The sequence below is a fragment of the Haemorhous mexicanus genome, chromosome 12 (genome assembly GCF_027477595.1).
Source record: "Haemorhous mexicanus isolate bHaeMex1 chromosome 12, bHaeMex1.pri, whole genome shotgun sequence".
NCBI lineage: Eukaryota > Metazoa > Chordata > Aves > Passeriformes > Fringillidae > Haemorhous > Haemorhous mexicanus.
This window is the reverse complement of record NC_082352.1, coordinates 19,702,644-19,729,594: the sequence shown is the minus strand read 5'-3', so window position 1 is coordinate 19,729,594 and position 26,951 is coordinate 19,702,644. Positions and strand designations below refer to the sequence as shown.

The following is a 26,951-nucleotide window of genomic DNA, read 5'->3' as shown; positions in this document are numbered from 1 at the left end:
TGTGACGCAGGGGAGCCCTGGAAGGGTTCTGTCACTCAGAGCAAGGCTGGACACTCTGCCTCCAGCTCTGGGCAAGCACACAGGGTCTGGGGGATTGCAACAAGCTTCCCAAAGTGTTTGTCCTCACTGCCATGCCACGCAGGGCCAGAGCCTGGGATGAGGAACCTCCAGGGAGTCCAGGCACTGGCTGGGAGAGCAGCATCCAGGAACTTTCCACAGCAACTGCACATGTTCCAGCTTTGGGAATTACTGTTTCCATCATTATCCCACTCAAACCTGCCCCAGTTAATGCTGGTGGGGTTGGAAATGTAGAGATAAATGGCACAGAGGGAGCAGGAGGAGGGCAGTCCCTGCCTGGTGTGCTCACAGTGTTTCTGTGTTCACCAGCAGATTTACTCCTCCTGCTGCCTGATTAATTTATATCCTCAAATAATCTTTTTTTTCCTGAGCTACCTCGGATTTTGTAGGTGTGGTGTGTTTTATTTGCAAATAAATCCCAATGGTACATGTACATTTAATCCTTTCATGGGCCTGTGGCCTGATTTATGACTACTGAAGGTAGAGAAGATCCTTTATCTTTTCCATCCTTCTTTGCAATAAACTGCAGTCCCAGCATTCTGAAAGCTGGCAAAAGAAACGTGCAAACAAAAGGTATGAAACAAGATAGAGGCTCTGTGAAGCACTATAAAACTGTCCTATAAACCTGTCCAATTTCACAATAATAAAGAAAAGCCTCAAACCCTCCCTCCTCCTTACTGTTGCAGCACTAAGTGATATAACTTTTTTTTTTTTTACTTCTGCATAAAACTAAAGAAGTTCATTCACATTCATAAATTACTTTGAAGGGGATGAGAGGTTAAATATTAACCCCTCATTTTTTTTCCCCCACCAGCAAGCTGAATCCTGACAGTGCTGGCCTTTCAAAAGGCTTCCAGGTTTTCAGGCACTCAGCTCCATGTGAGGATGACCTGGCTCCCTTGAAGAATCACCCCCTGCTGATTTATTCCAGGTTAAACAGGATCTCAGGGAGATGCTAAAAATAGAATCCCGCTGTTTTCTTTGGGTGTTTGAGTACCTGGTGTTCTACTCAGGCACTGATGCTGCAGTGACCAAAAACCTGTCTGGTGGCATTGTGCAAGACAACAGAAATCCTCTGAGCCAACAGAGGAACTCAGGGGGAACAGCCAGAAAACCCCCAAAACATCCAGACCACCCTCTGGCACAGCCCAGCCTTAATCCCACCACAAGAATACAGGAGTGAATCTCCTGTGAAAATCTTAGATCCTGACCACAGAGGTGTTTAAGGCATAAGAGGGATTTTTGTTCAGGCAAGGCTATCCCTCTCCCCTCATCCTAAATCAAACAGCTGTTATTAAAGTGAATTATTGATACCAAAAATGCAATTAGGATAGGAGTGATTCTGAGTGAGCTATTTTCTAGGAAATCTGGGAACTGGGCTTTCCACAAGACTCAAGTTTTGTCCCTTCCCAGCTCTCATTGTTGCTGATGGAACCTGGATCCCATCTCAGTTCCCAAGCCTCTTGTGGAGGGCAGTCTTGGTCCTCCCTGAAAGTAGGATCAAACTCAGGCTGTACAGACAAAGCAATCTAAAGATCAACAGGTAATTTTCTCAACCTGTTCAGTGCCCCACCACTCTCTGGGGGAAGAACCTTTCCCAAATATTCAACCTAAATCTCCCCTGACACAGCTGAAATCCTACAGCTCCAGGCAGATCTGGTCACCATGTAGCTCAGGTATTTGTATTATATGGTTATTTCTTTAGGGAGAAACTTCCCTTCTACCAGGCTACACAGTTCCTTGTAATTCCTCATCCACCAGAAAAGTTTCCAAAAGGGGAAAAAAGAGAGAGAAAAAGAAATATCCAAACATGTCACCACACATGAAGATTGGAGGGAACAAAAAAAAAAAAAAAAAACCAAAAAAAAAAAAAAAAAAACCAAAAACCAATCCCTCTGGATCCTGGATCCAAAATTCCCTTTTATCAGTTAGTTCTGCCAGGGAACAGCAAGTTCTCCAGGCTGAGCACACAGGCACTGAGCAGTGGGTCAGTGGGGCACGGCAAGGGTGACACAGCCCCGCTGACCCCACCCCAGGTGCATTGTCACAGCCGGCCTGGGAAAAGGATCGTTTCCAGCTCCTTCTGGATAAACAATGCTACTGCCACACCCTGGGAACTCAGCCTGCCGTTAGAAGGGCTGGCCCCAAAGGAATGTGCCAGGGAAAGAGGGTTGTGCCAGCGCTGGGACACGGGGCGTGGATGTCACCACTGCCGCCTCCCAACACCAACCCCTGCACGCCCCAGAAGGTTTTGTACCAATATTTGGCCACTCCAAGAGTGCCCCATCCAAGACACGGCTTCCCCTTCTCCCCAAGGCTTCGCAATACTGTTTAATATTAATCTAGAACCACCCAAAAGCAAACAGCCCTGTTCTTTTTGTGCACACAATTGTGCAAGAACTTTTCTTTCCCCGTCCTGCACATGGGCTCGGGACAGAGCTCTGGTCAGCTAAGCTAATTTCTGCACAGCAGTTGCTCAAGGTGCTTTAAAATCTTCCTTGCCAGACACAGGAGCGTTTTCCGAGCGCACAACCTGGCTGCACTCATAAAAAGAGTTTCAAGGAATGTGGCGATGTGGAACTTGAAATGAGTCATCTCCCATCAAGCTGCACTCAGTGATGGAGGGATGAGCCAAGGTTTTATAACTTTTACCATAAAAACCAATAAAAATCATGCTTCAGCTCAAAGAATAGATCTGATAACGAGATTTCAGCAGTGCAGTTTGCTGCATTGGCAGTTGGCTTTATCCTGTCTAGAACTGAGCAAATCAGCTTCAATTTTGTCTTCATTAATTTGAGCACTCTTTGTTTTTCCATCTGCTGTATTTACTCCATTTCTCCTAAATTAAACCACTCGGCATTTTTGCTTCATCCATGACTTATGCCAGGTTTCAAAACACCCTTCACTCCAGGAAAACATATGGTCAGAACATGGGAAAGATCATTTAATCACCAGTAAAATCTTATGAATTACCAGAAATCGACAGCAAATTTTCCCTTGGGTTCAGTGGGGCCACAATTCCCCCCCTTGGGTGAACTTGGTGACATGGAAAGAAATTTTCAAGCTCCTTTCTACCTCCCTCATCTTTTAGCTGTCAGTGGGTTGGGAAACAGCACAAATGAAGGGTGATGAGTGTGAAACCATCACCCAACAACCTGCACCTGGGGTGGGTTGGGCCCCCAGTTTTTCAGGCACTGGGTGGACAAGGAAAATCACAATAAAACAGGATCATCCATGCTCTCCCAGTGTGCAGAACTGGACAAGTGCTCTGGTAGATCCCAGAATTCCCCAGGGAAGCTGCATGTAGGCACAGGTTGACAGAAATGGGTTTGTCTTGCAGAGCATTAGGCACCATGATGGTTTTTCCTTTGGAAAGGGCACATCCTGCTGGTCACTGGCACCCAAACCTACAACTCTGCTCCTCCTCAGTGCAGACAATGGGAAGTGCAACAAAAGGTCTTGGCCAGGATGGGGCTGGCCCTTCAGTGCTGGTGCTGGCTCCACAGTCACCCTGTCACCAGCAGCACGACCAAAGGGTTTGCTCTGAGTCGTGTCCCCTGCTGGGGCACATGAGTCAGCTGTGGGGGACACGAGTCACCCTGCTCCTGGAGCTCTGCCCATGTGCCATGGAGGAGAGGCTCCCACTCCTTCAGGCTCTGGGCTCAGGCTGTACCTTGCCCTTGCATGCAGCTACGTGAGCATCAGCTGAGCCAGCCACACCAGCTGAAGCAGCACACTGATGGCATTTATGAGACTGGAGGTGGCAGGGCCTCGCTGAGATTGGCACAGGTGGGATTAGAGCCACACCAGAGGGTATGGAGAGAGGAAATTCCTATTGTAAAGCCCTGAGGAAGCCCATCCCTTTCCCAGGACTAAAAGACCAGCCTCACAGGATGGGTGAATAATGTCACTAGGCTCTCACTGAAATTGAGATAAAATGGCAAATGGTTTTTTCAGCTGCAACAAAAAATATCTCTCTGTGACACACAATCATCATCTCTCCAGCCAGTGCTGCTGCTGCTCCCCACCATGCTCTGCAGTGCAACAGGGCCTAAGAGAGCAGCAGGAAGGCTGCTGGAAATGTCTCTTTGCACCCACCTTCTTTCTTCATGCCAGCTCTGAAGCATTTCTTCAGCCTGCAGTACCTGCACTGGTTCCTCTTGTCTTTGTCTATCACACACTGTCGATTGAACCTGGGAGGAGATGGGAAATACAACATGGAGCAACCTCCTCACCCTGAGCAGCCCCAAACACAGCCCCAGAGCTCCCTGAGCTCCACACTGCATGATCCTGGAGAAGAGTCAAAGGTTTGCCAGAAATGGATTGAATCAACCTTGGCTTGGCCCAGCTCCTCCTCTTCCCCACTGCCGCTCCTTCCAGCTGGGAGCTGCAGACCACCCACCCTGCAGGGACCGGGATGGTTTTGGCCATGAAAACACGACTGTGACTCAAGTTGTGCTTTTGTAGGAGCTCCATCTCCCACTTCCAGACAGGTTTTTGGGTGTTTGGCGTTGGGGTTTGTCTGGTTTCTCTTGTTAACTGTTCTGCGATTTGCATAGAACAAAACGCGTTAAGGGCTGCAAGCCCTTTGGGTCTGCAGCCTTGTTCTGAGGCCTGTGGCCTCCCAATTCCTCCTCCTTTCCATGGGGATTTAGGAACCCTTGTGCTGTTCCAGGGGTGGCCCACGTAGCCTTGGCAGCTCTCCCCATGGAGGCTGAAACAATGGGAGGGGAATCTTCCATGCAGAGAGAGGTGACGTGGGTTTCTCCGGGACCATCAGGTTGTAAAAGCTGAGGAACTTTCCCAGCCTGGTGAAAAGCCAAAGGTACAAAAGCCCAAAGACTTCCAGAGGAATTCACGTCTGCCATAAGCAGGGCTCTGAGCTGGGCTGAGCTCACCAAATAAGGGCTTGCACACAAGCTTGGCTTCAATGCTGTGGATCTTCCCTGAGCTGCCAAATATCACAGAGATTCGTGGATTCCTGGGGAGAGGCAACAGCTCTGCTCCCAGGAGACTGACAGCTGAGATTCCAAATAAACCATTACAGAGCTCATCTCCTCCTGCAGGAATCCCACAGCTCATGGGGTGGGCACTGTGCAGGTGGACACTGCTGTCACCTCAGGTGTCTTCCATGGCTGGTGTGTCCTGGAGTGATAAGGGCACCAGGAACATTCTGAACGAGTAGGGTGACTCGCATTGGAAAAATTTGGAATGCTCTTAGAGGAGGAGAAACTTTGGAACAGAAAGAAAACTTCCAGGTTTTAACTTGAGATGAAGGGCTTAAGTGTATTGAGGTTTGGGATTTCTTTCCACTTTCTCCTGTGCTAAAATAAATATCATTTTTCTAAGGTCTATCAAGATAGCAGCTTTATAATTGGTAGCCTCCTCCTGGCAAAAAACAAAACCTCTCTCAAAAGTATACCTGTGTGCCAAAGTGGATGTGAATCATCTCTGGTCCACACATATTTCTCAGAATATTCATAAAATCATCACTGATAAGTCAGTGTACATAACATTTTTATATTTCAAAACAAGAATGGAGAAGCTGTGAGAGGGCTTTGGAGGTGACAGATTCTTGGATGCCCGTTGTTTTTTACCAGGAAAAGCAAGAAAGATGAAAACTCTGGAGCTTTGGTCCTGTGCCACCTTGGCTTCCCCTTGCTGGGCTGTGCCGAGGTCGTGGTATCACTCCACACCCAGTGTCTGCATTTATGTGTTTTACACATCAGTCAAACCTCAGGTTTTAGGTTGGACTGGAAGATCTTTTCCAACCTAGTCCATTCTGTGGACTGTGAGTTTCCCTCCATCCTCAGGACTGAGGTTCCCTCAATTTACCCCGTGGGGAAAGCAGCGATGGTGAATTCACTCAATGCAAATCAGGGTCCAAATGAGCTAAGACTGAGTTTAGAGACAGGACCGAGTTTACTGCTTATAAACCAAACTGCAGTCCTACTGGTGGCTTTCACAGCATGGCAAATTGGCATTTGAGACACGATCCCCTGATCCCAACCCCAAATCCCCTCCCGCATCCTCCGACCGCGTTCGCTGGTTGCCGAGATTCGGTACCTGCAGGAGTAGACGTGGTTCTTGCGGACGCTCCTCCTGAAGAAGCCTTTGCAGCCGTCACAGCTGGAGGCCCCGTAGTGCTTGCCAGTGGCTCTGTCCCCACAGATGGAGCACAGGGAGCTGACACCGTTGGGAAGCAGGTTGGTGTTTGCTGACTCGGCCGCGATGGCCTCTGCGGGCACAGAACGGGGACAGTCATGAAAAATCCCTTTGCCAAAATCTTTTCTCCTAAGAAGCTGGGAAGCTTCGGCTTCTCCATGTTTTGCTGCTCTGAAATGTGATTCAAAGAATTGTTTAGCCAGCATGTGAATTGCTTTTAATTAATAACCCATCACAGCCAGCAGTGTCAGACTCGCTGAGTCTGTCACGAGATTTTATTACTCATTCCTTTCTAACTTTCTGATGTCTCCTTCTTCAATTCCTTTAGTATAGTTTTAGTATAGCATTTTAATATAATATAATATAATATCATAGAATAATAAATCAGCCTTCTGAAACAAAACGTCAAGATTCTCATCTTGTCCCTCATCCTGGGGAGCCTCAAACACCACCACAGAAACCTCTGAATTTATGGTCATGCTCTTCCCAAGATCAGCTCCTTTCTGGTACTGCTATTTTTCTTCAATGATTAAATTATCAGAGAGATTTCAAGCTGCATAGCCCAAACTGCTCCTGAGAATTTACCAATTATCACTGCTTTCCTGCAGAGATATAAAGGAACCTCACTTGCATGTGAGTTTTTTGGTTTTGAGGGATGGGGAGCCACCTCCTCAATGAGATGCCTGGAGAACATGGTTCAAAGCTGGTCTCCACAGAAGAAAAGGGAAAAAAAGCTCATTAACTTGAATAAATAGAATGCAGAGAAGAAACAGCAGAGGCAGAAAGGATGAGCTGCATCGTGCCCATGACAGAGGTGCTGAAGATAAAAGACTGCTCTCGAGAGCTGCTCTGCAGCTGGAAGGCAGAGACAGCAGCTCCCACAGGGATCACTTCAGTTCTAAGTCTGGTCCCTCCTCTGAAATTCTCTCTGAAATTCTCTCTGAAGAGGCTCACTGCTTTCCACTAGAAAGCAACAGAGGTGTGCAGGAAGATCAGGTTTCTAAAATAAGGGACCTAAAATAAGGTGATATGAACGCCCTCTGTCATGTCCTCTGTTTGCACCCACTGATTTGGGGCAGGAATAGCTCTGCCCCTGCGTGCACACACTGCTGAAAACTCCCCATGGAACCTCTCCCTCTGCCCTCACCACCAGACTTGCTGCCCTCTCAAACCTCCTAATTTGAGGCACAGCTAATTTGAGGCACAGAAGGAGAGGACAGGAGACCCTTGTGAAGAGGGCAGCTGACAGGGTTTGTATCTCCCCATCTGTTTGCAGAGCCAGACACTCACTGCAGGTTGATTTTCTGATTTATCACACCTCTGGGAGCATGTTCTGTGCTCCAGGGGAACCCATCTGATGCTCCAGGGACCTCAGAAAAGTCCCTGGGACTTTTCTGGGATGTGTCTCTGGGATGGGACATCTTCCCAAAAGAGGTGGGGAAAGCTCAGCTTAGCAGTTTCTTAGAGAAAATTCCTCAAAGGGGAGGAGTTGCCACCTGATCTGCCTAGAGAGAGCTTTCTAATCCATAATGCATAAAAACAGCTCTGGGTAATCCACACACAGAATATATACAGGGAGAGAGAGAGAGAGAATGTTGTTTTTGTGTGTGAATACACATAAAAAAATTTATAGTGAAAGTATTCGCTGTGACATGAAAATTGTAATCAAACACCTCCCCCCAAATAAATAAAAATAGCAAAGCCAACCAAGCTTTAGTTTTTCAATAATTGGATAGTTTCTTAGCTAAGGCTGAGACTAAGACATTTTTAGCCAAGACTTCACTAATGCAAAGTTCAGATTTCCTGCCACCTCCTAAAATGACCCTTTTGGTCCATATTCACCTTCTGGAGTATGAAGGAGTAAATAAGTGGGTTACAGCAGGATGGGAGCAACATGACAAGAAAGAACGACAGCACCAAAATCAATCCTAGGTCTTAATGACAGGAACTGAGATGTGCCTCTTCCCAAGTTCTGTGTAAGATTCTCCCAGCCCTGACATTTGTCAGGAAGTCACACATGGGTCCTTTGGGAACATTGTCTATGTCAGATATGTTTAATGGCAATTTAGGTTGATTTTTAGGTTTTTTTTTTTCCCCCAATTATTCTTGGTTTTATATTACCTAATAACTTAGTATTAAATGAACTGTACAGAACATTCCTTGGAGGAGAACTGCAGAACGTTTGGGCATCAGTTGCTCCATCCATTTTTTGAAGGAGCACATGACCATGAGCAAATGCACTGTGTTGGATTCCATTTTAAAAATATGCACAACCGAAATAAAGATAAGGCAGCCAATTTCCTCTTCACTCCACTCATGCTTTCTCTAGACTTCAGAGGAATCAAGCCAAGGTCAAACAGTTTAGGTCTCCAACAGATCCTTCATCCAGGACCAGACTGCAAAATATTCCTGGTGCTGGAAAGCATTTACTCACCAGAAAAGACTTTATTTCCTTTTGTGTGAGTAGAACATGAGAATCTGCTTGCTGATATAAGGAAGAAATTTATAATCTGGCCTTAAACCAGGTATTACTGGAGGGGAACCATCACCACGGTGTGTGTGAAGTCCCCTGGAAATTAGCAAACCAAATTTTGCCCTCACTTGTATCCATGGAAGCACAAACAATGTGCCAGTGAGCCGGGTGGCTCTAACCCAGGGCAGCTCCACAGCTAAAAGCTCAAACCCTGGGAGGGAGCCATGTGTCCTTTTCAGCTGAATTGGCTGAATGTGAACAGAAATTTTAATAAATAAAAGGAAAGCCCTAATCCAGAACACACGTTAATTATGATCACAATTCTTAATTACAAAATCCTGTCACCAGCTAATGATGGGCTCCAAATGAGAATTAGCTCAGAGAAGAGCAAAGCCCAGCTGATATCACAGGCACCAGGAGACTCTAACACAGCTTTCAAACCTCCCCAACATCTGGGTTTTTCCTGGACTGATCTCTGAGAGGAAAGACCAGGATCCCTGGCAGCACAGTCCCCTGCCTGCCTGTGAGATCTGTTGTGTGTGCTCCATCCCTGCCTGCCACAAGGACATAACCTGAACAGCTCCTGTGCTGTGCCACGGTGCCTTTGAGATCTCCACTGCAGAGATGCTCTTGATCTTGCTCTCCAGAGAGAGACCACAACTCATCCTGACTTTGTGTGGCTCCCAGGCTGAGCTGAGGCTCTGCTTGTGGCCAGACCCCTCACTGGGGCTGCCCTCAACTTCACTGGCAGAAATATCTGAAGCTGTCTTTTAAGTTATATATAATTTTAAAATATATAAAATATAATATATAGTATAGTATAATATTATATATATAAAATAATATTATAATTTTTTGGAGTTATATATAATCAGTGTGCAGTCTGGGAGTTCCCTAAGGCTGAGGAGAGCACCCGGTGGCTTCCTCAGATTTGGGATCAGCCAAGTTCACCACTGAAATGCACACAAATTTTTTGGTACCTCTGTATGTTAATCATTGTCTGACCAGGGCTGAGATAATAATGCCAGTTTTACAGTGATAAGAAATGACACTGAGGATGTTCTCATCATACCTGACTCCTGCACTGCTTTTCCTTTCAGTTCCTTTACTGGCTCCAGCTCTTCTAGATGCACATTGTAAAAGAGAATTGTCATGCAATACTTTCCAGGGTGGCTTTAATCTACCAGGAAACCCAAGTTTTGGTGCACATAATTTGCAGTTAACAAATCCCCAAATTACATGTACTGGGCTAGAATTTTGTGAAGAGATCACAAGTGTGGGTTTGGGGCTGGAACACACGCAGTCAAACTCGGTGCCAAAGCCAGCATTGTGAAACCTGCACACACAAATGTAGGGCAGGAGGGGGTTTAAACCCTGGCCACGTGCAGGTCAGCCTCTTTCTACATCAGCTTTTAGCAAACAGAGGAATTTTTGAGATATAAAACATAGCTGTGATTTAGAGACCCCCAAACCCTAGAGGAGCCATGGTGGAGGTGCCGTTCCAGGCACTGGGAGCTCGAGGGATGGGAAATCACTGCCAAAACATCCCTGGTGGCTTTTGCACAGTCTGAACCAGGTCAGACTCCTTCAGGGCTGGGAAAGATTTCACCAACCTCGTGCCAGGGTCCCAAGGATCAGGGTGGGGTGTGGGGTGAGGACGACGAGCACCACCCTGGCAGAAAGCACTCCCCAACTCTCCAGGGAAGAACTGGGGCTGTATTGCAGCAGTGCTTCACATCTTCACCAAAATGAGACAATTCTGACTGGAGTGTGAGGGAATGGCCATTAACCACACACAAAAACTGAGAATAGGGGTTGTGGTGCCAGCCAGGGTGAAGGAAATAAATTTGTACAGAATGGGAAAATTTCTGCTGTTGCAACAAGTATTTCACATAGGAAAGACAGAATTAGCAGTGATTTTTTCCTTTCCTTTTGCCAGTTTTTCTATTTAAACCTCACATATTTCTTATATCACTCCCATAAAGTGTTCTATTCTTCATTTGGAATTAATCTTTAAGTATTTGGCAGATTAGGAGCTATTTGAAGGTGGAAAATCCAAAATACATATCTGGGCAAATCTCAGAATGATAGCAGCTTCATGAAGAAGAAACATCTAAGCACAGGAAGTGCTCCACAAAATTATTCCACCCAAAATTTTGATGAAATAATGTTCTGAAGAAGGAAAGAGATGGTTTCAAGAAAGCATGACCTTATCTGAAAAAAATATTCCAATTTTCACTTTTGGAATTGTTCAGAAGGTAAGAAACTGCGCTGAGTCCACCAAAATAAATATTTCATCCTTTCCTGTTCATGTTTATAGAGGGCAAAGCTGTCATCATTTAGTAGGGAAAATACAGATGAACCTTGGGAGAGATACAAGCAATCTGAAAAAAATCCGGTATAGTTACAAAAAATACCTAAAATGAGGTTGTTTCTTGATTCTAAGAAATTTTAAAATATTTCTAAAGCCACAAGGAAACTGTGATTTTGAATTACCTCAGGGGACTGAACTCAGCTGGACAGCAATAGATTTCCATGCATGGCCATTTCATGTATTTTTTGAAGTTATTTTTACAAACCGTAGAGAAGGACACTTACCCAAGACAAACAAGCTAATTTCAAAGCAGTTACTTCCCGAGAGAGCTGGTTAGTCATTAACAGCTAAACAAATAACACAATACCGAGTTCGATAAAGTTCAGAAAAAACCTCAACCTGTCAGTTCTACTGTGTGAATCAACAGAGAGCCCAAACAGGCACTGGTGGTTCGTTTAAAAGGTTATATCGAATTTTGGGGGAATTTGTGCTGCTTCAAAAAGTGAAAAATATCTTGTTGTTCGACAGGAAGGGACAAAGCAAAACATCTGTGTTAAATGACATTTCTGGAGTAGGATGGGAGGTGGAAAGCTTTCTGCAAAAAATAAGATCCAGTCTAGCCGGAGCTTACAAAAATTATATATATTGAAAATCCTTGATTTGGGGATAGCCAGAGCTTTACAGAAGGCAATTTAAAATTCAAGTTCCTTTGGGCCTTTTAACTTTACGTGTCTCCTGACCTCCCTCCAGGCCTCACAATAATAAGTCTAATCATTTTATATTGTAGGTGATGTCCCTACTGAAACTCTGATTTCTTTTGATGAGCCAGTTAACGAGCAAATGTGAAAATCCCATCTTAATTTCGCTAAGCTTCTTAACGAATTAAAAGCCTGCCAAAACTCTCCAAAGGGATCGCTAACGCCCAAATCTCATTCAGCTGCACGATTGGTTTCTTGCAAGATGACCAAAATGCCCTTTATTTTTACACAGCAAGCAGCTGACTTCACAGGATGGAGTTCACTTTTTGTCAGAGTTCTTTTGACTGCAGAAAAATGAAATGCCACGCAAAGCGCTTTATCCCTGCGAACCGAGCGGAAGTCTCGGCGTATAAACACTCCTGCCTCCCAGCCAAGAAGTCCTTTGTGCCCCAAAAACTGTTGGACCATCTTGGTAGCCAGAAAAGGAATGCAAAGCAAGCAATGGTTTGGATATTGTTTCTCAGTTCAAGTCCCCAGGACCAGCTTAAAGAGGGCACACGGTCATGGACAAATGCTGTTTGGGACGACGCGTTTTCCCGAGGATTAAATACCAACTGAAGTCGTATATGGGAAGGAAACACACATTTGAACGAGAAGTATTGGTAATAACTCCTCTCATGTGCAATGCAGCAGGACAAACCCAGGGAATGCCATGAAGACCTCTACCAAGACCTGGTGGGCTCTTCGGGGCGTGACGCTCAGCCCGCCAACGAAAAGAATAACCCCAAAGAATAACCCAAAACGGGACCGGCAAGCGGAGGGGTCGCGTTTCAGCCCAGACATCACCACGGATACAACAGAGGTTGACAGCTCAGCTGCTTAAATATTACCCCTTCCACCCTTTGCCCCATAGCTCCCAGCAGCCTTTCCTCCGTGTCCAGCTTTACAGCGAAAGTGGCGCAGCTTATCCAAGAGAAAACGAATAAAAATCTCACCGGTGTTGTTGGGGAGCACGCGGAGGTTGTCGAATTCCAGCATGGTGTAAGAGGAGTCCAAGGAGTCGACATAGTCTGGCATATCCATGTCCATGATGGACTGACAAAGCTTCATTATTACCTGACAACAGCGAGGGAAGTGGCAGGAACAGCCCCGCTGTCAATCACCAAGGTTTCCTCTGCAGAGAGAGACACCCCGGTCCTCGCGATGACAAATCATTACCCAGCTCTGCCCGCGGTCCCTCCCCGTGCCAGAAGAGAAGGGACGAGGCCAAACCCTCTGGCACAGTCCCCTCCCTTCCCGGGGTGCATCTCGCTCTCTGGCTCCTGATAAGGTGATGTAGATAAGGCCTAGGCTCAAACGCCTTGGATTGCATCTTCGGGCCAATACAGCAGCATTTATGGCTGCTCCTGCACAAACATTTTGAGAAGGGCTGAGGAGAGGCCGTCACACACATGTGTCACTCTCCCAGGGCAGAGTGGTCACATCCAGTCCCCGATTGTCACCTTGCTGGCCTACCAGCCCTTGGGGAAAAGAGCAAACGGTGTCACTCGAGGCTCGTGAGGACAATAAATCGATGTCCCACCGGATGAGGACCATCAAGGCAGGTCAGCATTGAGAACTTGAGTCATTTCCGTGAGACACCACAGTGCTCACACCTTGAGTTGCAGCTGGAAGGGGAAATGAGGCTTCATTCATGCCCTACACATGGTCTCACCCTGCTCCAAAAGCAGAGGGGAGGTGGAGGAGGTGACTTCCACCCTCCATCCCTCTCACCTGTGTCTTCTCCCCATGCCAGGCAGCCCCAGTGTCCCAGAGCTCCCTCTGGGGAAGAGCTGGGCTCTGCTGGTGAGTTGTCATCGTGGAAGGTTCCAAAAGATGGCAAATGATGAAAACGGAAAAGGCTGGGAGGGCTGGGCAGAATCCCCCACAGATGTGTGGTGTTGCATTTCATGCTGGCCCATGCCTGGCTTTTCTGGGAAAAGTCTGTAGCAGAGAAATTAAATTCCAGTTTTTCCCCCACAGGCCCGTGATGTTCGGTCTGGGTTTCTTTTTAATTTACTGAATTTTACACGAAGCAGCTTTTTCGATTTACTGAATTTTACACAAAAGTTCTTTCCTTGTTAAGGAAAGAACATGAGCTGTGCTACAAAAGGCTGGAAACAGAACTCAGCCATGCAAAGCCACACAGCTTGGAGGGATTGGTTTGTTCCCACTTTGACCTTCCAGATGCCCTCCCTGACATGACAGTTCCCTCTCCAGTGACGTGGTTTTGTGTCAGAGGGTCTTTCCTCTCCATGAGCTGTTCTGAGAGATCCAGGTCAACATCCTGTTGAATCTGGAGGAAAAGAAGAGTTCTTGAGAAACAGGGAGACGTGTTGCCAGAAAAGGAGTCTTGGCCAAAAGGATGGGATTGCCAGACTGCCTGAACTCTCACTGAACCAAGGAGCAGGCCGGCCCCAAGGATCCCAGCAGTCTCCAAACAGCAAGAAATACTCCAAAATCTGAGTTTTTAACTGCTTTCATTATATTAATTTGATTTAACCCCCCATTTCCCTTTTTGTTTTAATATCTTTTTCCATATCTGGGGGCTTTACAGTGGACATTGCAAGGGTTTAACTCTAGATAGGCTTTTCCTCTATAAAGACTGGGTGTAGAAACTTTTAGCTTTACTTTCTTATCGTTTCTGGGAAATAAAATAATTTCGTGTGCCATATTTTCCTTTTCCTTCTTTCCCTTTTTAAGGACATGTTGTAACCAGTGGTGCACAAATGACTCCTTGCTTAGATAAGACATTATGTTTTTATCCTTGGACTGTGCCCCAGGCTCCCAGTAATGCCAGCATCAGCTAAGTTGGGATCTGATTACTTGTTCTTGCCTCTTACTCAATGTCAAGCTTGATTATGCCCATTAATATGTTTTTTTTTTTTTTTTTTAACTGAGCTGTGGGCACAATCCTGCCTGATTGTCAGCACTCTGTTACTATCACAGCAAAGTTTTTCACATTTCTACAATTCTAGGTTTTTGGTTTCATTTATTGGGGAGTGTTTTTGGTTTTTTTAAATGGATTTCTCACCATTAAAACAGCCATTTTGGTATTTATCAAGATTTTGGGCAGCTGTGGCTCAGAGAGGAGAAACCTGGGCTCCTGCCCTGATCTTGCTGGCTTTAGAGATCTCTCAGTGTTTTCCATCCCTCAGTATGATGTGAGGGTCAAGGATAATTTCCAAGGAAAGTTGTGGGATGAGGATGTGCTTGGACAATTTTCATTCTGGGAATGACAAAAGGTTATAGAGCAAATTTCGTAGTTCAGGACCAGATTTCAGCACCACAGCCACACTGATAATCAGGACTGACTTGTGGAGGGTGGAGTTGGAGGGACAGAACGTGGCATTTGTTCCAAACAGATGTCAGCACCCTGCTCCAAACCACTCCAGCACAAAAGCTGCCCTGAAGATGGACAAAACCTTGCTGAGCTTTGGGCAGTTTCTTCTTTTTCCTCCCCCTGCTCTCTTACATCACTTTCTGAGCCACAGCTGCAATCCAGCCGGGACCTAGTCAAGGCTGGGGCTGATATTGATTCTATCAATGTCTCCTGATATTGATTGTATCAATATCAGGAGAAACCAAACTCACCCAGAGGTGGCCTCACATCTCCTGAGCTCGCTGTGAAGTGACAATGAAGTGACAGTGGCCCAGCCAAGAGCCAGGAATCTCCAGCTGGTTTCTTACTGCCATGATCCAGCCTGACAGAGCAGCCAGGGAGGTGGGAAGAGAACTCACCTCCTTCCCAGACCACAGGAAGGATGGATTTGAGTAGGGATTTGTGAGGCTGGCCAACACTTTGTGCTGAGACACTTCCCAGGGTGCCTTCCTCGGGAGCTCAGGGATTCACTCACCTGAACAGGAATCTTAGGTGGGTAACAAAAGGCAAAACTGGTATAACTCAATCTTCCCAGTGTGGAAATGGATGTCAATCCTCCTCCAGATGGACACAATCCTCTTTTCAATGTGTTTTCCATTGATTCCTGCTCTGACTCTGAGGCTGGTTACAGCTGGAGGGTGCAGGGGAAAGGGGAGAAGGGAGAAAGAACCAGAGTTAAGTTTAATAAAAATAATACGAGCGTTCAAAGTTCGAGCTCTGGGAATGAATCAATGTGGATTCTCCCGTGTGAGGGCACAGGCTCTGAAGAGCACATGGAACCAATAAGAGAACACACTTATTCCTAGAAATAACACTCAGGTGCTCTTGGGAAGGCTTGTTAGACAAGATGAAGGGCAGCAAAGATAAGGACACTTTGATTGATTAAGAGAGAACACAAAGTACTGCGGGCAGGGCGTCAGAAATAACATTTCTTTGGCGAGGTGAGTGCTGGGGGAAGATGTTTGCAAGGCATGGAAGCTGCACATCCATCTCTGGAGGCTGATTTTAATGGAAAGGAACTCAGTGCTGCATATGGGGAGAGGTGTCTGAGAGATGAAACTTAATGAAGGACTTGTTGGTATGCAAAATGGTGAGGCAGAAGTCCCTAAATGTATTTTTGGAACAGAAGTTTTCTCCTTTTTTTCATAGAAAGCCACTGAAAATCCCCTGCCACTGTTGTAAAATTTCCCCTGTCTGAAATGCAGCAATAATTGCCTTTTTGTGAACTTGCAGGGTTCAGGAAAAGGGTTTTTATGCAGTGAGCATAAATCCATCAATGACCAGGTGGTTCTCAGAAGCAGCACTAGCCATAATATTACCTACCTGCACAGGTGGTGGTGGGATAAAAACAATCATTTAAAGACAGAAGGCAGCAAGGCCCTTTTCTGGGTAATGTATAATTAGAAACAGTGTGCTTCTGGCTTATAAGCAGTGTGAAATCATATCCTTAACATGTAATTACCAAGGCAGACATTTCAAAGTGTTCTAGAGCAAATTCTATTAAATCAGCTCCCTCCTTTCCTGGGTGCAGTTTGATATTTGTGATGCACTAAACAGCAAAAAGCTTTTTCCATTTTCAGGTATTTCTTATTACAATGAACATTACATTTCTGCATGTTGTGAGGGGCTCCTTGTTCTTCCAGCTGTTACCTCCCAAAAAGATTCTGTCTGTGTAGTGATTATTCATAAATAAAAATAATTTAAGAAACTTCTGAAGTCAAGCCCAGTGATGGACAATAATGGACATGGGAGAGCATCACACATCATGCAGGAGGATGGAGAGGACAAAAAAACAAAAAAATCAGGACCTCCTTCACCTCCTTTCTCTCCAAACAAACTTATTTGGCTTTACTGCTGCCAAACACCTTCATTTATCATTTACTGATTTTGCTTTAGAACAATGAGGTTAGCTCTTACATAACAACCCTTTGGAGTAAATAGAAACTTATGCAAGCTCCAGTCACTATGCTGGAAAAAATCCTTTACAACAATTTAAACAAACAAGCAAACAACAACAAAAAAAAAAAAAACCACCAAACCACCACACCCCCCAAAAAACCCCACAACAACAAAAGACCAAACCCAAACCAAGTTAAAAAACCTTTAAAATCTCTTCCCACCAGGCTGGAGTGATGGATTCTGCTCTTTACACACTGCCAAGTACAAATCACCCAGATCCCCCACGCCAGCTCTGACTTCAGGCTGGCTAATGGGTGAAATTTGTGAAATTCCAGGTTATTGCACCAAATGTTAAGCACAGATGAAACCTGACTTGGATTTGGAGAAGAACTCTAAGATGTTTTACATTTTTCTGATGACCAAAGGTCAGGCTGATGACTTGTTCTGAGTTCACTTAACTTTTGTTCTTGGCTGCAGAGCACTTGGTCAGGGCCGGAATTTCAGAAGCACAAAGGGCTCCCTTTGATTTCCAAATGGGAAGAGCCTGAATTTCAGCCCTGTTGAGAAACGGGAGCTCCCACTGGGAATAACAACTGGATTGGCAAAGAAGTAGACACAGGTCACTGGTGATTTAGAAATAAATCCCATTTTTTTGGACACCTGAGTGAAATCTGATTAAAATCTCATTTCCTTTATGTGGGGTCCAAGACCTTTTAAAAATCTGTCCCTGCCTGGCAAAAGCTTCATAGCCAACACCTGATGTTTCCATGCACCAGTTGGAATTTCTCTTCTTTGTTTTCCATAAGCAGAAGTAAATTCTGAGAAATAAGAAATGCCTGCAATATTTTTGAAAAAAAAAAAATTTCCTCACATTAACAAATGCTTCTATCAGTGGGTATTCCCTGAGGATATTTCAGAGGGCTTCTTGTCTTTTTTCCTTTCTGGAGAGAAATCAGCTGATCAACACTTGTAATAATTATGGAAAACCAGGAACAAACTTCATTTAATTTTTTTTTTTTTGAAAAAATTGTTGGTTTCATTTGTAATTGAACTTTGAAGTTCACCGAATGGAAGGCAATTAAAATATTTAATAATGAACAAAATGAAAAGTACTAAAAGGGCAGAAACAAAACATTTTGGTTCTTATGTTTGTTTGCAAGTGTTAAACATGGTATCAGTTTCTGACCCAAGTTTGGACCCTTGGCAACATTTTAAAACTAAAATTAAAGTTATGTCCCAGGTAACAAAACTGACAAATTTGGGGGAACATCACCCTCTGTCTGAAAATTTAAGAATTTCACTAGAGATCACATCTGGCACAATCAACTCATGAAAACACCAACTTGATTGTCAAACTCCACCTCACTCACCAAAATTAAGACAGGACTTACTTTAATGAATTGATATTGTGTTACACAATGAGATTTCAGCAGTGTTTCACTCTAAGGCTGGGAATGTCCTTTTCCAGTTATTTCCTGCAGAGATAGCAAGCTTTTCCTAGGCTGGGCTTACACAGGAAAATCCAAACTTAAAGAACTGCAAGTGTTTGGGATGGAGCTCTGCTCCATCTTGGAACAATCCATCCCAAATTCCTCCAAACTGCTGATCTGTCCAACACCGAATAGAAACTGGAAAACACAGCTTTGGAATTTGCTGTCCAGAGAATCAAAACATGGGGAAGGAATCATGAAATAATCCAACTTCCATTTTTTCCCCTCGTTCTCACTGCCCTTGGGATGAGTGGTTTCCACGTGCTCATCCAGGTTTTGTCAGTCAGAGAACCACGAGGTTGCAGCAGAGCCCCTTCTCCAGATCACCCTGATTTTCACCATCCCAAGCTAAGATTTCACACATGGATTGGGTAAAAATCAGTATCTCTGCAAGCCCTGAGAGAACTTGGCGTGCCATAGAATTACTAAGATTGGAAAGGACCCCCAAGACCACCCATTCCCCCAGCACTGCCAAGCCCACCACTGCCCCACGTCCTCACGTGCCACATCCACACAGTTTTTAAATCTCTGCAGGGATGGTGACTCCACCATTCCCTGGGCAGCCAGTCCCAACACTTGATAACCCTTTCCATGAAGAAATTTTTCCTACTATCCAATCTCAGCCTCCCCTGGCTCAGCTTGAGGCCGTTTCCTCTCCAGAGGGTGATTCATCCCAAACTCAGGTGTCCAAGGGACCTCAGAGGAACTGCACATCAGTGCCAACCTCCCTCCACAGAGCTCACGGGCAGTTTAGGTGACTTCCACTCCAACTTCATGGAAGGTGAAGTCACAGAAGATAAACTCCCCCTGCCAAGAATGGAAATGACCCACGGAGCCATCGGGAATTCGGTTGGATTCCTCCACCATGGGTGATGTCGGCCCCTGACTAAAGCAAACAGCAAACTGCCAATAAATAAATAACAAGGAGTAAATAGCAAACAGCTAATAAATAAAAATTAACACATAAATAGCAAATAAATAGCAAATATCCCAGCCAGAGACAGGGCTGGCAGGGAGAGCATTACCTCACCTGCTGTAGCTGGAGTTGGCATGGGACCCATCTGGAGCACTGCACTGCCTCTGGGCAAGATTTTGGCTTTTCCTGCTGAAAGCACTGTTTAGTCAGGAGTAGCCAGCCTTGAGGAGAGCATTTGCTGTGACTGCCATGTCCCTGGGAGCACCACTGTCCCTGGCAGCACCACTCCTGCCACCTCGAGCGTTCTCGGCCGCGGTGCTGACGCCTCTTCAGCTCTGTCCTTACTCAGCTGAGGAGAGAACAGAAATGCCATTCAAACCCCAGCTCCAATGTGGGAGGTTGGGAGTGCAGATCCTTGCCTTGCCCTGAAAACATGATGAGTGTTTTATGTTGGTGCTGTGCTTTCTATTTTAGGGAACGCCTTTGTTAGGTCACAAGCCCTTTCCTAGCACATAAAGCATCGTTTTTAAGGGCTTCTTCTACCACAGTTATTTTCATTTATTCTGATCTGTAATCCCCCCAGAATCCCAAAAATTAACCCAGGACTTGGTTTTTGACTTGTATCTTACAAATTCCTAGTTCTGGGTTTAAAAGCATTTACCTTGTCCCTTGTTTTTCTTTGGCATTTTAAGATTTCTGCGGCGGAATCTGGATCCAGTTTGCTCACAATGGAGATTCAAATGTCACCAAAATTCACCTTTTCCGGTTGTAAGGTTTTTGTTTTTTGTAAACTGCTCTGCTCAGTGTCTTCACACAGTATTTTTGTTTTATGAGATGAACCATCAGATTGTATTTCAGAGAACCACCAAGAGTGGGTTGACCTTTGGCTGTGATCACAGAATCATCAGCAGATTTACAGTAAACTGAACAATGTTCCTTCCAGGGAAATGAGGCAGCTTTTCTTGGGTAGTTTTGGTGTCTGGGTGTAGTTTTGACTTCTGTTTCTGTCCCCCAGATTTTCTACCTTTGCCATTCTTCAGACAAGTTAATAATTCAGGACAAAGATGGAATTCCTCCAAAAAACTCATTTCAGTGTTGCCTGCTAAGTAAACTAAGTGCAAATATAAAAATTTCAGAGAGAAGAGAGACCACTCAAAAAAGCCAAGACCAAACCCAAAGTTGAAGTCCATTTTATCTGCAACAATGCATTATGTATTTGCACATCTGACCTTGCAGCCCATTCACACACCAAAACGTTTTGTTGGAGCTCAGCATCAGGGTAAAAGGCAGAAGTCCTCAACCAACATTTTAAGTGTTCTGGAGAAAACCTTTCCATTTCTGCAGGGAACTTGAAAGCTGAAACAGGCACAAACCTCAATAAATATTGATTTTATTTTTTCAGTGATGGATTATCTGAAGTGTTTGTTGTGTTGAAATTGAGGGGGCTTTGGATTAAAATCTAGGAGTTATAATAGCAACAAAGGGGGAAAAGCCAAGAAGAAAAATGATAAAATCTGCCAGAAAAGATGACAGAATTATAGAATATCCTGAGTTGGAAGGGACAAGAATCATTGAGCTCAACTCCAAGTCCAGTAAGTTGCTCTGAAGAACTGAGGCACAGGACCCATCCCCAGTTTATCTCTGGAGTTTCAGGATTATGTGTTCATCTGCTGGAGAGGGCATTTGGGGATAGAACAAAGGGGTGGTGGCTTTGAACTGCAAACATTTAGGTTTAGATGGGATCTTAGGAAAAAATTCTTCCCTGTGAGGATGGGGAGGCCCAGAGTGGGTGCCCAGGGCAGCTGTGGCTGCCCCTGGATCCCTGGCAGTGCCCAAGGCCAGGCTGGACAGGGCTGGGAGCAGCCTGGGACAGTGGGAGGTGTCCCTGCCCATGGCTGGGGAGGGAATGGGATCATCCTTAAAATCCCTTCCAACCCAAACCATCCTTCATAATCCAAAATGACAAGTTATTTTTAAAGTATTTGGGGCAAATTCAGACAGATTTTCCTTTCTAAAAGATCCTCCCCACCCCCCCAAAAAGGCAGTGCACAGACACACTGACGTGTGGAAAGATGCTTTCCATGACTTTAAATTGAAGAAATTACTGTAAACATCCAGCTCTATTTTCCCCACAATATCCATTTTTGAACACTTCAGTCTCTTCCAGACTGTCTTACTCATAATTGCTGCCCTCTCATTGGGTGTAGCAAGAGCAAGTGACTGCCAAGTGACAAACACACATCTCCAAACCCCTGAGCCTCACAGATATTTTCAGGAAGCTGCAAACCCCTGATAAATCTTTGCAGACCACTGAGATGAATAATATTTGTGGATGCATTTTTGAGGCTGCCATAGTGGAGAGGTATTTGTGGCTGTTGGCTTTGCCACTCACATGGAAAAGTCTGCTTGCCCTATATCCATCCTATAGGCTATATTTTGCACATCTGCCTTTAATTAGAACCATTTCATATCTTCAGGAATATGTGCCATCAAATGAATCATTTGGAAATTGGAGTTAACCAGCAAATTATACACTCCTCTGCTTCTTTCATTCATGAACTGCCAGTGTCAAAATTCCCTCAGGGCAGAGTTTTTAGCAAATCTGGTGAGCCCAAATGTATGGTAAATGTCACAGGATCAAGGAGGGGACAGATCAGACCTGCACTTTTACACCATAAACCTATTTACAACAGCTGTTTTCCCACTGACACATGGAATAACCTAACCCCTGTTTGTTTGGAGTTTTCTCCCCCAGATATTTCAGGAAAAAAGGTCTTAAATTGTGGAGGAGCTCTCCAAGGCAGGCTTCATCTCTGATTTCAGTGATGTTTAGAGCATTACATGGGGTTGTTATTCCATGGTCCCTTGCTGAAACAGGTCACTGTGGCCTCCCCTGTTAAAAGCTGCCTGCCAATTGCATTTTGCTCCTGGCCAGAATTCTGCATAAAAACACCAGTGAATTACTAGCAGAGAGAAAAAGCTCTTTATTGCTCTTATTTATACTTCAGCAGCACCAAGGGGATGGGAGCTCCCAGCCCAGGAGCTGCTCAGAAAAAAGAAACATCCCTGCTGATAACAACTGCAGCAGACAAGAGGGGAGGAGGAGAAGGAAGAGGGCAACCAGACCAGCTCAGCCCCACATGCACACCTTCCCCTCCACATAAAGTCACTGCACTGTGAGAATCACCCAAATCTGACCTCACTGCATGGAGTTTAACCAGCTAATTGCTTTAATTCAAAATTAGCTGATCCACAGAACTGTTTTCACCATGAAAACAAGAAAGAATGGGGCAATCACAGAAAATTATTCAGCAACACCTCATGAGCCAGTGGGGCCTCCATGAACTCCCAAGGACTAGAACAATTTCACCATTAAATTCTTTTTCATTGCTCTTATTTATGCTTCAGCAGCACCAAGGGGATGGGAGCTCCCAGCCCAGGAGCTGCTCAGGAATACTGCAAGAAACATCTCTGCTGATAATTCATAAAAATGAGAAAGAATGGAACAACCACTGAAAATTATTCAGCACCATTTCATGAGCCAGTGGAGCCTCCATGAACTCAGAAACACCATCACCAGGGACTGGAACAATTTCTTTTTGGCCTGAATTTCACTGATGGGTATACAAGGCAGATATAAAACAAATTACCTGTCACTCTGGAACTCTGTTTTCCCAATTTTATACAACAGCTCATCTCATCTTTCTCCTGGACATCTCCAGCCTTGCTGCTTTCTTCCAGTCAGGACTTTCTAACTGGCATTGGCCCCCAGGAATAACAACCAGCCTGACAGCCACAAGCAATCTGCACTCCACACTTGCAATATTCTCTTTATGCACTTTGGGTTTGGTCCATTTTTCTCTCTAGAACATTATGCAATGCTAATTACATTCTTTTTTTTTTTTTTTTTTTTCCAGGAGAGTTGATAGAAACACATCCAAAGGCAGATTTCCCTAGGCAATAGCCTGCTTTAATAAATTCTGGTTGCACTGGAAATATTTGTATTCTAATCTGTAAAACAGAGATTAGGCAAAAGTTCCTAACATTACTTAAGCACTTCAAGCCAAGAAACAATTCCATTGTACTTTGAATTATACATGTGATTTTCATGTAATTCTAAAAGGGGGCAGATATATTTCTTCCCCAAATGTATGTTCCAGTTGCATATTCATGAGTTTAGATCAAGATATTAAGAAAACAACCAACAGCAGGTGACACACCAATGCACTGCTAAACCCCACACTGCTGATCAAGTGTATTCAATATTTTTGCAGGAATTTAATCTAATTCTTGCCTGAAAAATAAATCCCAGACAAGAGCCATAAGGATAAGGGGCTTTCAGAGAAAGAGTACTTGCTTAGATGGATAAATTAAATAATGAAATCCACACCTTCAAAAATTATTTTTCTGTGTTCTCTTAGCAGGCAGATCCATAGACATTGTGATAATCTGTAGACAACCAGATTTAGCTACTGGATAATTTATCCTAGTAGGAAATACTCACAATTTAGGGGGGAAATCCCCTCTCTTTCTTCTATGCTACAGCAGCAACACTGAAACCAGCTCACCTAAAGCAGGGTTATTCTGGATTTACCATCATTCTGAACAGAATCTCTCCCAGTTAAACCCACCCAGAGCATCAACAAATCCTGCTGGTAACACAAAAACCTTTTTGCTTCATTTCTTCTCAATTTTCAGCAGCAAAATTAAGCAATAAGTGTCAGCCATGGATACCCTGATGAGCACGGAAACCTTTCCTGGCTCAAAACTTTGAGCACCAGATATCAGCTTGGCTTGGCCAACTGAACAAACCCCGCTTTAAAAACCTGGATCAAGCAGTGGATGGGAGGCTCAGGCTTTCCTCTCGCTCCAGGTGGCAGCAGAGATGCTGACTCACCGAGCAGAGCTGGCTCCTGGCTGTATTTCCTGCACCTCCAGAGCCTGGAAACAGCTTCCCCCTGGAATGGAGCAGGACCCAGCAGAAAATACAACGAGGGAGTTGGGAGCAGATTCTGGATGCTCCTTGCCGTGTCCTGCTGCTCCTGGCCCCCTCCTGCCCTGCTTTCCCTGCAGGAGCACACGATGTTTGCACAGGGTACTTGCAGAAATCACTTGTCTCCAGGCTGCAGCATCAGAGAGACAAACGGGAGGAGTATCCTGGAGAAGGAGGAATGGCTGATGTGAAACAGATGTTTTCCCTTAATGGCTTATTGCAGAGGCAGCCCAGTAACTGATCCACCTGCTGGGCTCCCACAGGGATAATTACTCACCCCGTGCTCCCAGCCAGCTGAATTTATGTTTTCCCTGCCTCATTATATCCATCTCTGCCCAACAACATGCCCCAAAGTGCTGCACAAGTGTCACCCTCATACAAACACCCATCTCCTTCATGCCCAGAGCAGCTGGGGCTGCCCCTGGATCTCGGGAAGTGTCCAAGGCCAGGCTGGACAGGGCTTGGAGCAGCCTGGGACAGTGGAAGGTGGATTGGAACAAGAGAATTTTTAAGGTCCTTTCCAGCCCAAACCATTCTGTGATTCTGCAGCTAGAGTACTTTCAATGAGCAGAGGTATTTTCAATGTTGCTTAGATAGAGAGATTCACACGGCAAGTAGGGTTTTCCAGACAATCTGGAGATGTTAATTAAAAATAATAGTATGGTACATGTGAGAGGAGAGCTTCCCAACCAATGACAGCAGTAAATAATTCATGTCTGAAATCCCTGCTACTTTTAAGACCCCTTTTGTAATAGGAAGTGACCAGGAACACACAGCGAAGGTTTCTGAATATCCAGGTGATGTTTGTGCTGATTTTTAACTTGCTCACACCTTGCTATTCTGAGTCACGTCCAGCACAGAGCAATGGTTGAGGTTTACCCATAATTTTCCCCAAATATTTCAAGGCTTGCTCTCAAAGGTGCTGCTCAGTGAGGGGAGAAGCCCTTGGCAGTGAGTTCTGATCACGGTTAACACGCAATTAACAGCTACAAAAAGTTAATTGAACAAAGAAAAACAGAAGTTTCAAGGGATCTGTGCTTCTCACCTAGACCTTGGAAGGAGGGGCAGCCCAATCTCCAGTGCTCCAAGAGTGGGACTGGATCCTTCTCACTGCCAGAGGAATTTGACTTTGATGGAGTGGATGGTGCACAAGTGATGGGAGGTGAAAAATTGTCACTGACTGGACTTGATAGGGCTGGAAACAGAGAGTGACCCGAGCTCCAAGCCTGGTTCTGCTCCTCGTTAGCACAGCCTTCATCTTTCCTTCTTTTCCAGGGAGCTACTCATTGCAGAGCCTCAGGCAAGAGCCAGCACCAGCTGGAGATAATTTAGTCCTACTTCACTAATGTTGATGTCTCTGGATTTAATATTGGCTTTTCTGGAACCCTCCTAGGGCTCTTTGGCTTGGCGAGGTGGCTCAGGTAGTTATCCTGAGCAAAATATTTTGTTAACCAAGCGAGTGCAGATCTATTTCAAATACAAAACAGGAATCTGCTCCTCCAGGACTGACAGAGCTCCCCAAATCTTCCCCTGCTGAATGCTCAGCGGCCCTCAGCTCTGGGGAACATCTTCAAAAGCCTTTCAGGCTTAACTAATGCCTGCTGGAGTAACACTCCAAAGAAAAATGAAGTCCTCAGAGGGAAAATCCAGTGGCTGGAGAGATGGATGTGGATGAGCTGGGAATGCAGAGGGCAGGGGAGAGCACTGAGCTTTGTCAGGGGGGTCACCAAGGGCTTTGCTCAGTGGAAGAGGCATCCAGGTGTAGCAGACAGCCCCCAGAGCTCTCCCCATGGCTCCTGGGAATACCTGAGACAGAGTGATGCCTTGGGAAGGCTGACCCAGAACAGAGGCTGGGCAGAGCTGAAGAATAAAGCAGGGATTTATTAAAATGCCTCAATGGATCCAGCTGGGGCAGCACCAGAGCCCAGCCAGGGCTGCGCCCAGGATGAACCAAAATGGTCCCCAAATGAACCCAAGATGAACCAAAACGGCCCCAAAATGAACCCAAGGTGAACCAAAATGGTCCCAAAATGAACCCAAGATGAACCAAAATGGTCCCAAAATGAACCCAAGATGAACCAAAATGGCCCCAAAATGAACCCAAGATGACCCAGAATGGCCCCAAAATGCACGAGCGCTCCCGGGGTCTCTCCCTGGGATCAGTTCTGCTCCATTTGCACCTTGCAGTTCATTGTCCCAGCCCAGCTTTAGCCCAGGCAGTCCCACCCTTGTTTTTCTCTCTCCAGCCCACGGGGTTTGTGCTCCTGGGCTGAGATTTGGATCATTTGTCCTTGGTGCCCAGCTGGAGCAGGAATTGTTTTGTCCCCCTGCTCTGTGCACAGAGCTCACCATGCCCTGATGTGAACCCAGCCCCACACACTAAAGCAGCACAGAGTGTGAAAAATATAAAAACTAAAACCTGAGGCCTCGAGGGGACCTGAGCAAGGGCCTAGGGAGGAGCTGGGAGGGAGCCCAGCTAGAGCAAGTTTTGAGAAGAGCAGACA

The 26,951-nt window shown here is 45.3% G+C and overlaps 1 protein-coding gene across 4 annotated transcripts in view; it reads right to left on the bottom strand.

Annotated features, from left to right (window-relative positions):
- The window catches only part of LOC132332815 (hepatocyte nuclear factor 4-beta-like), a 56,954-nt gene that overhangs the window by 15,012 nt on the left and 14,991 nt on the right, over window positions 1–26,951 (bottom strand). The window contains exons 6-11 of one of the 4 annotated variants that reach the window (XM_059857446.1): window positions 19,569–19,803; window positions 15,625–15,780; window positions 13,502–14,063; window positions 12,724–13,395; window positions 6,145–6,316; window positions 4,177–4,271 (exon numbers count right to left, since the gene is read on the bottom strand). In XM_059857446.1, coding sequence (XP_059713429.1) covers window positions 4,177–4,271; window positions 6,145–6,316; window positions 12,724–12,838 — 382 coding nt within the window. In that variant the 5' untranslated portion in view covers window positions 12,839–13,395; window positions 13,502–14,063; window positions 15,625–15,780; window positions 19,569–19,803. Of the gene's footprint in view, window positions 1–4,176; window positions 4,272–6,144; window positions 6,317–12,723; window positions 14,064–15,624; window positions 15,781–19,563; window positions 19,804–20,115; window positions 20,749–26,951 lie in introns of those variants that run through there. The other 3 variants (XM_059857449.1, XM_059857447.1, XM_059857445.1) reach the window with 3 other exon arrangements.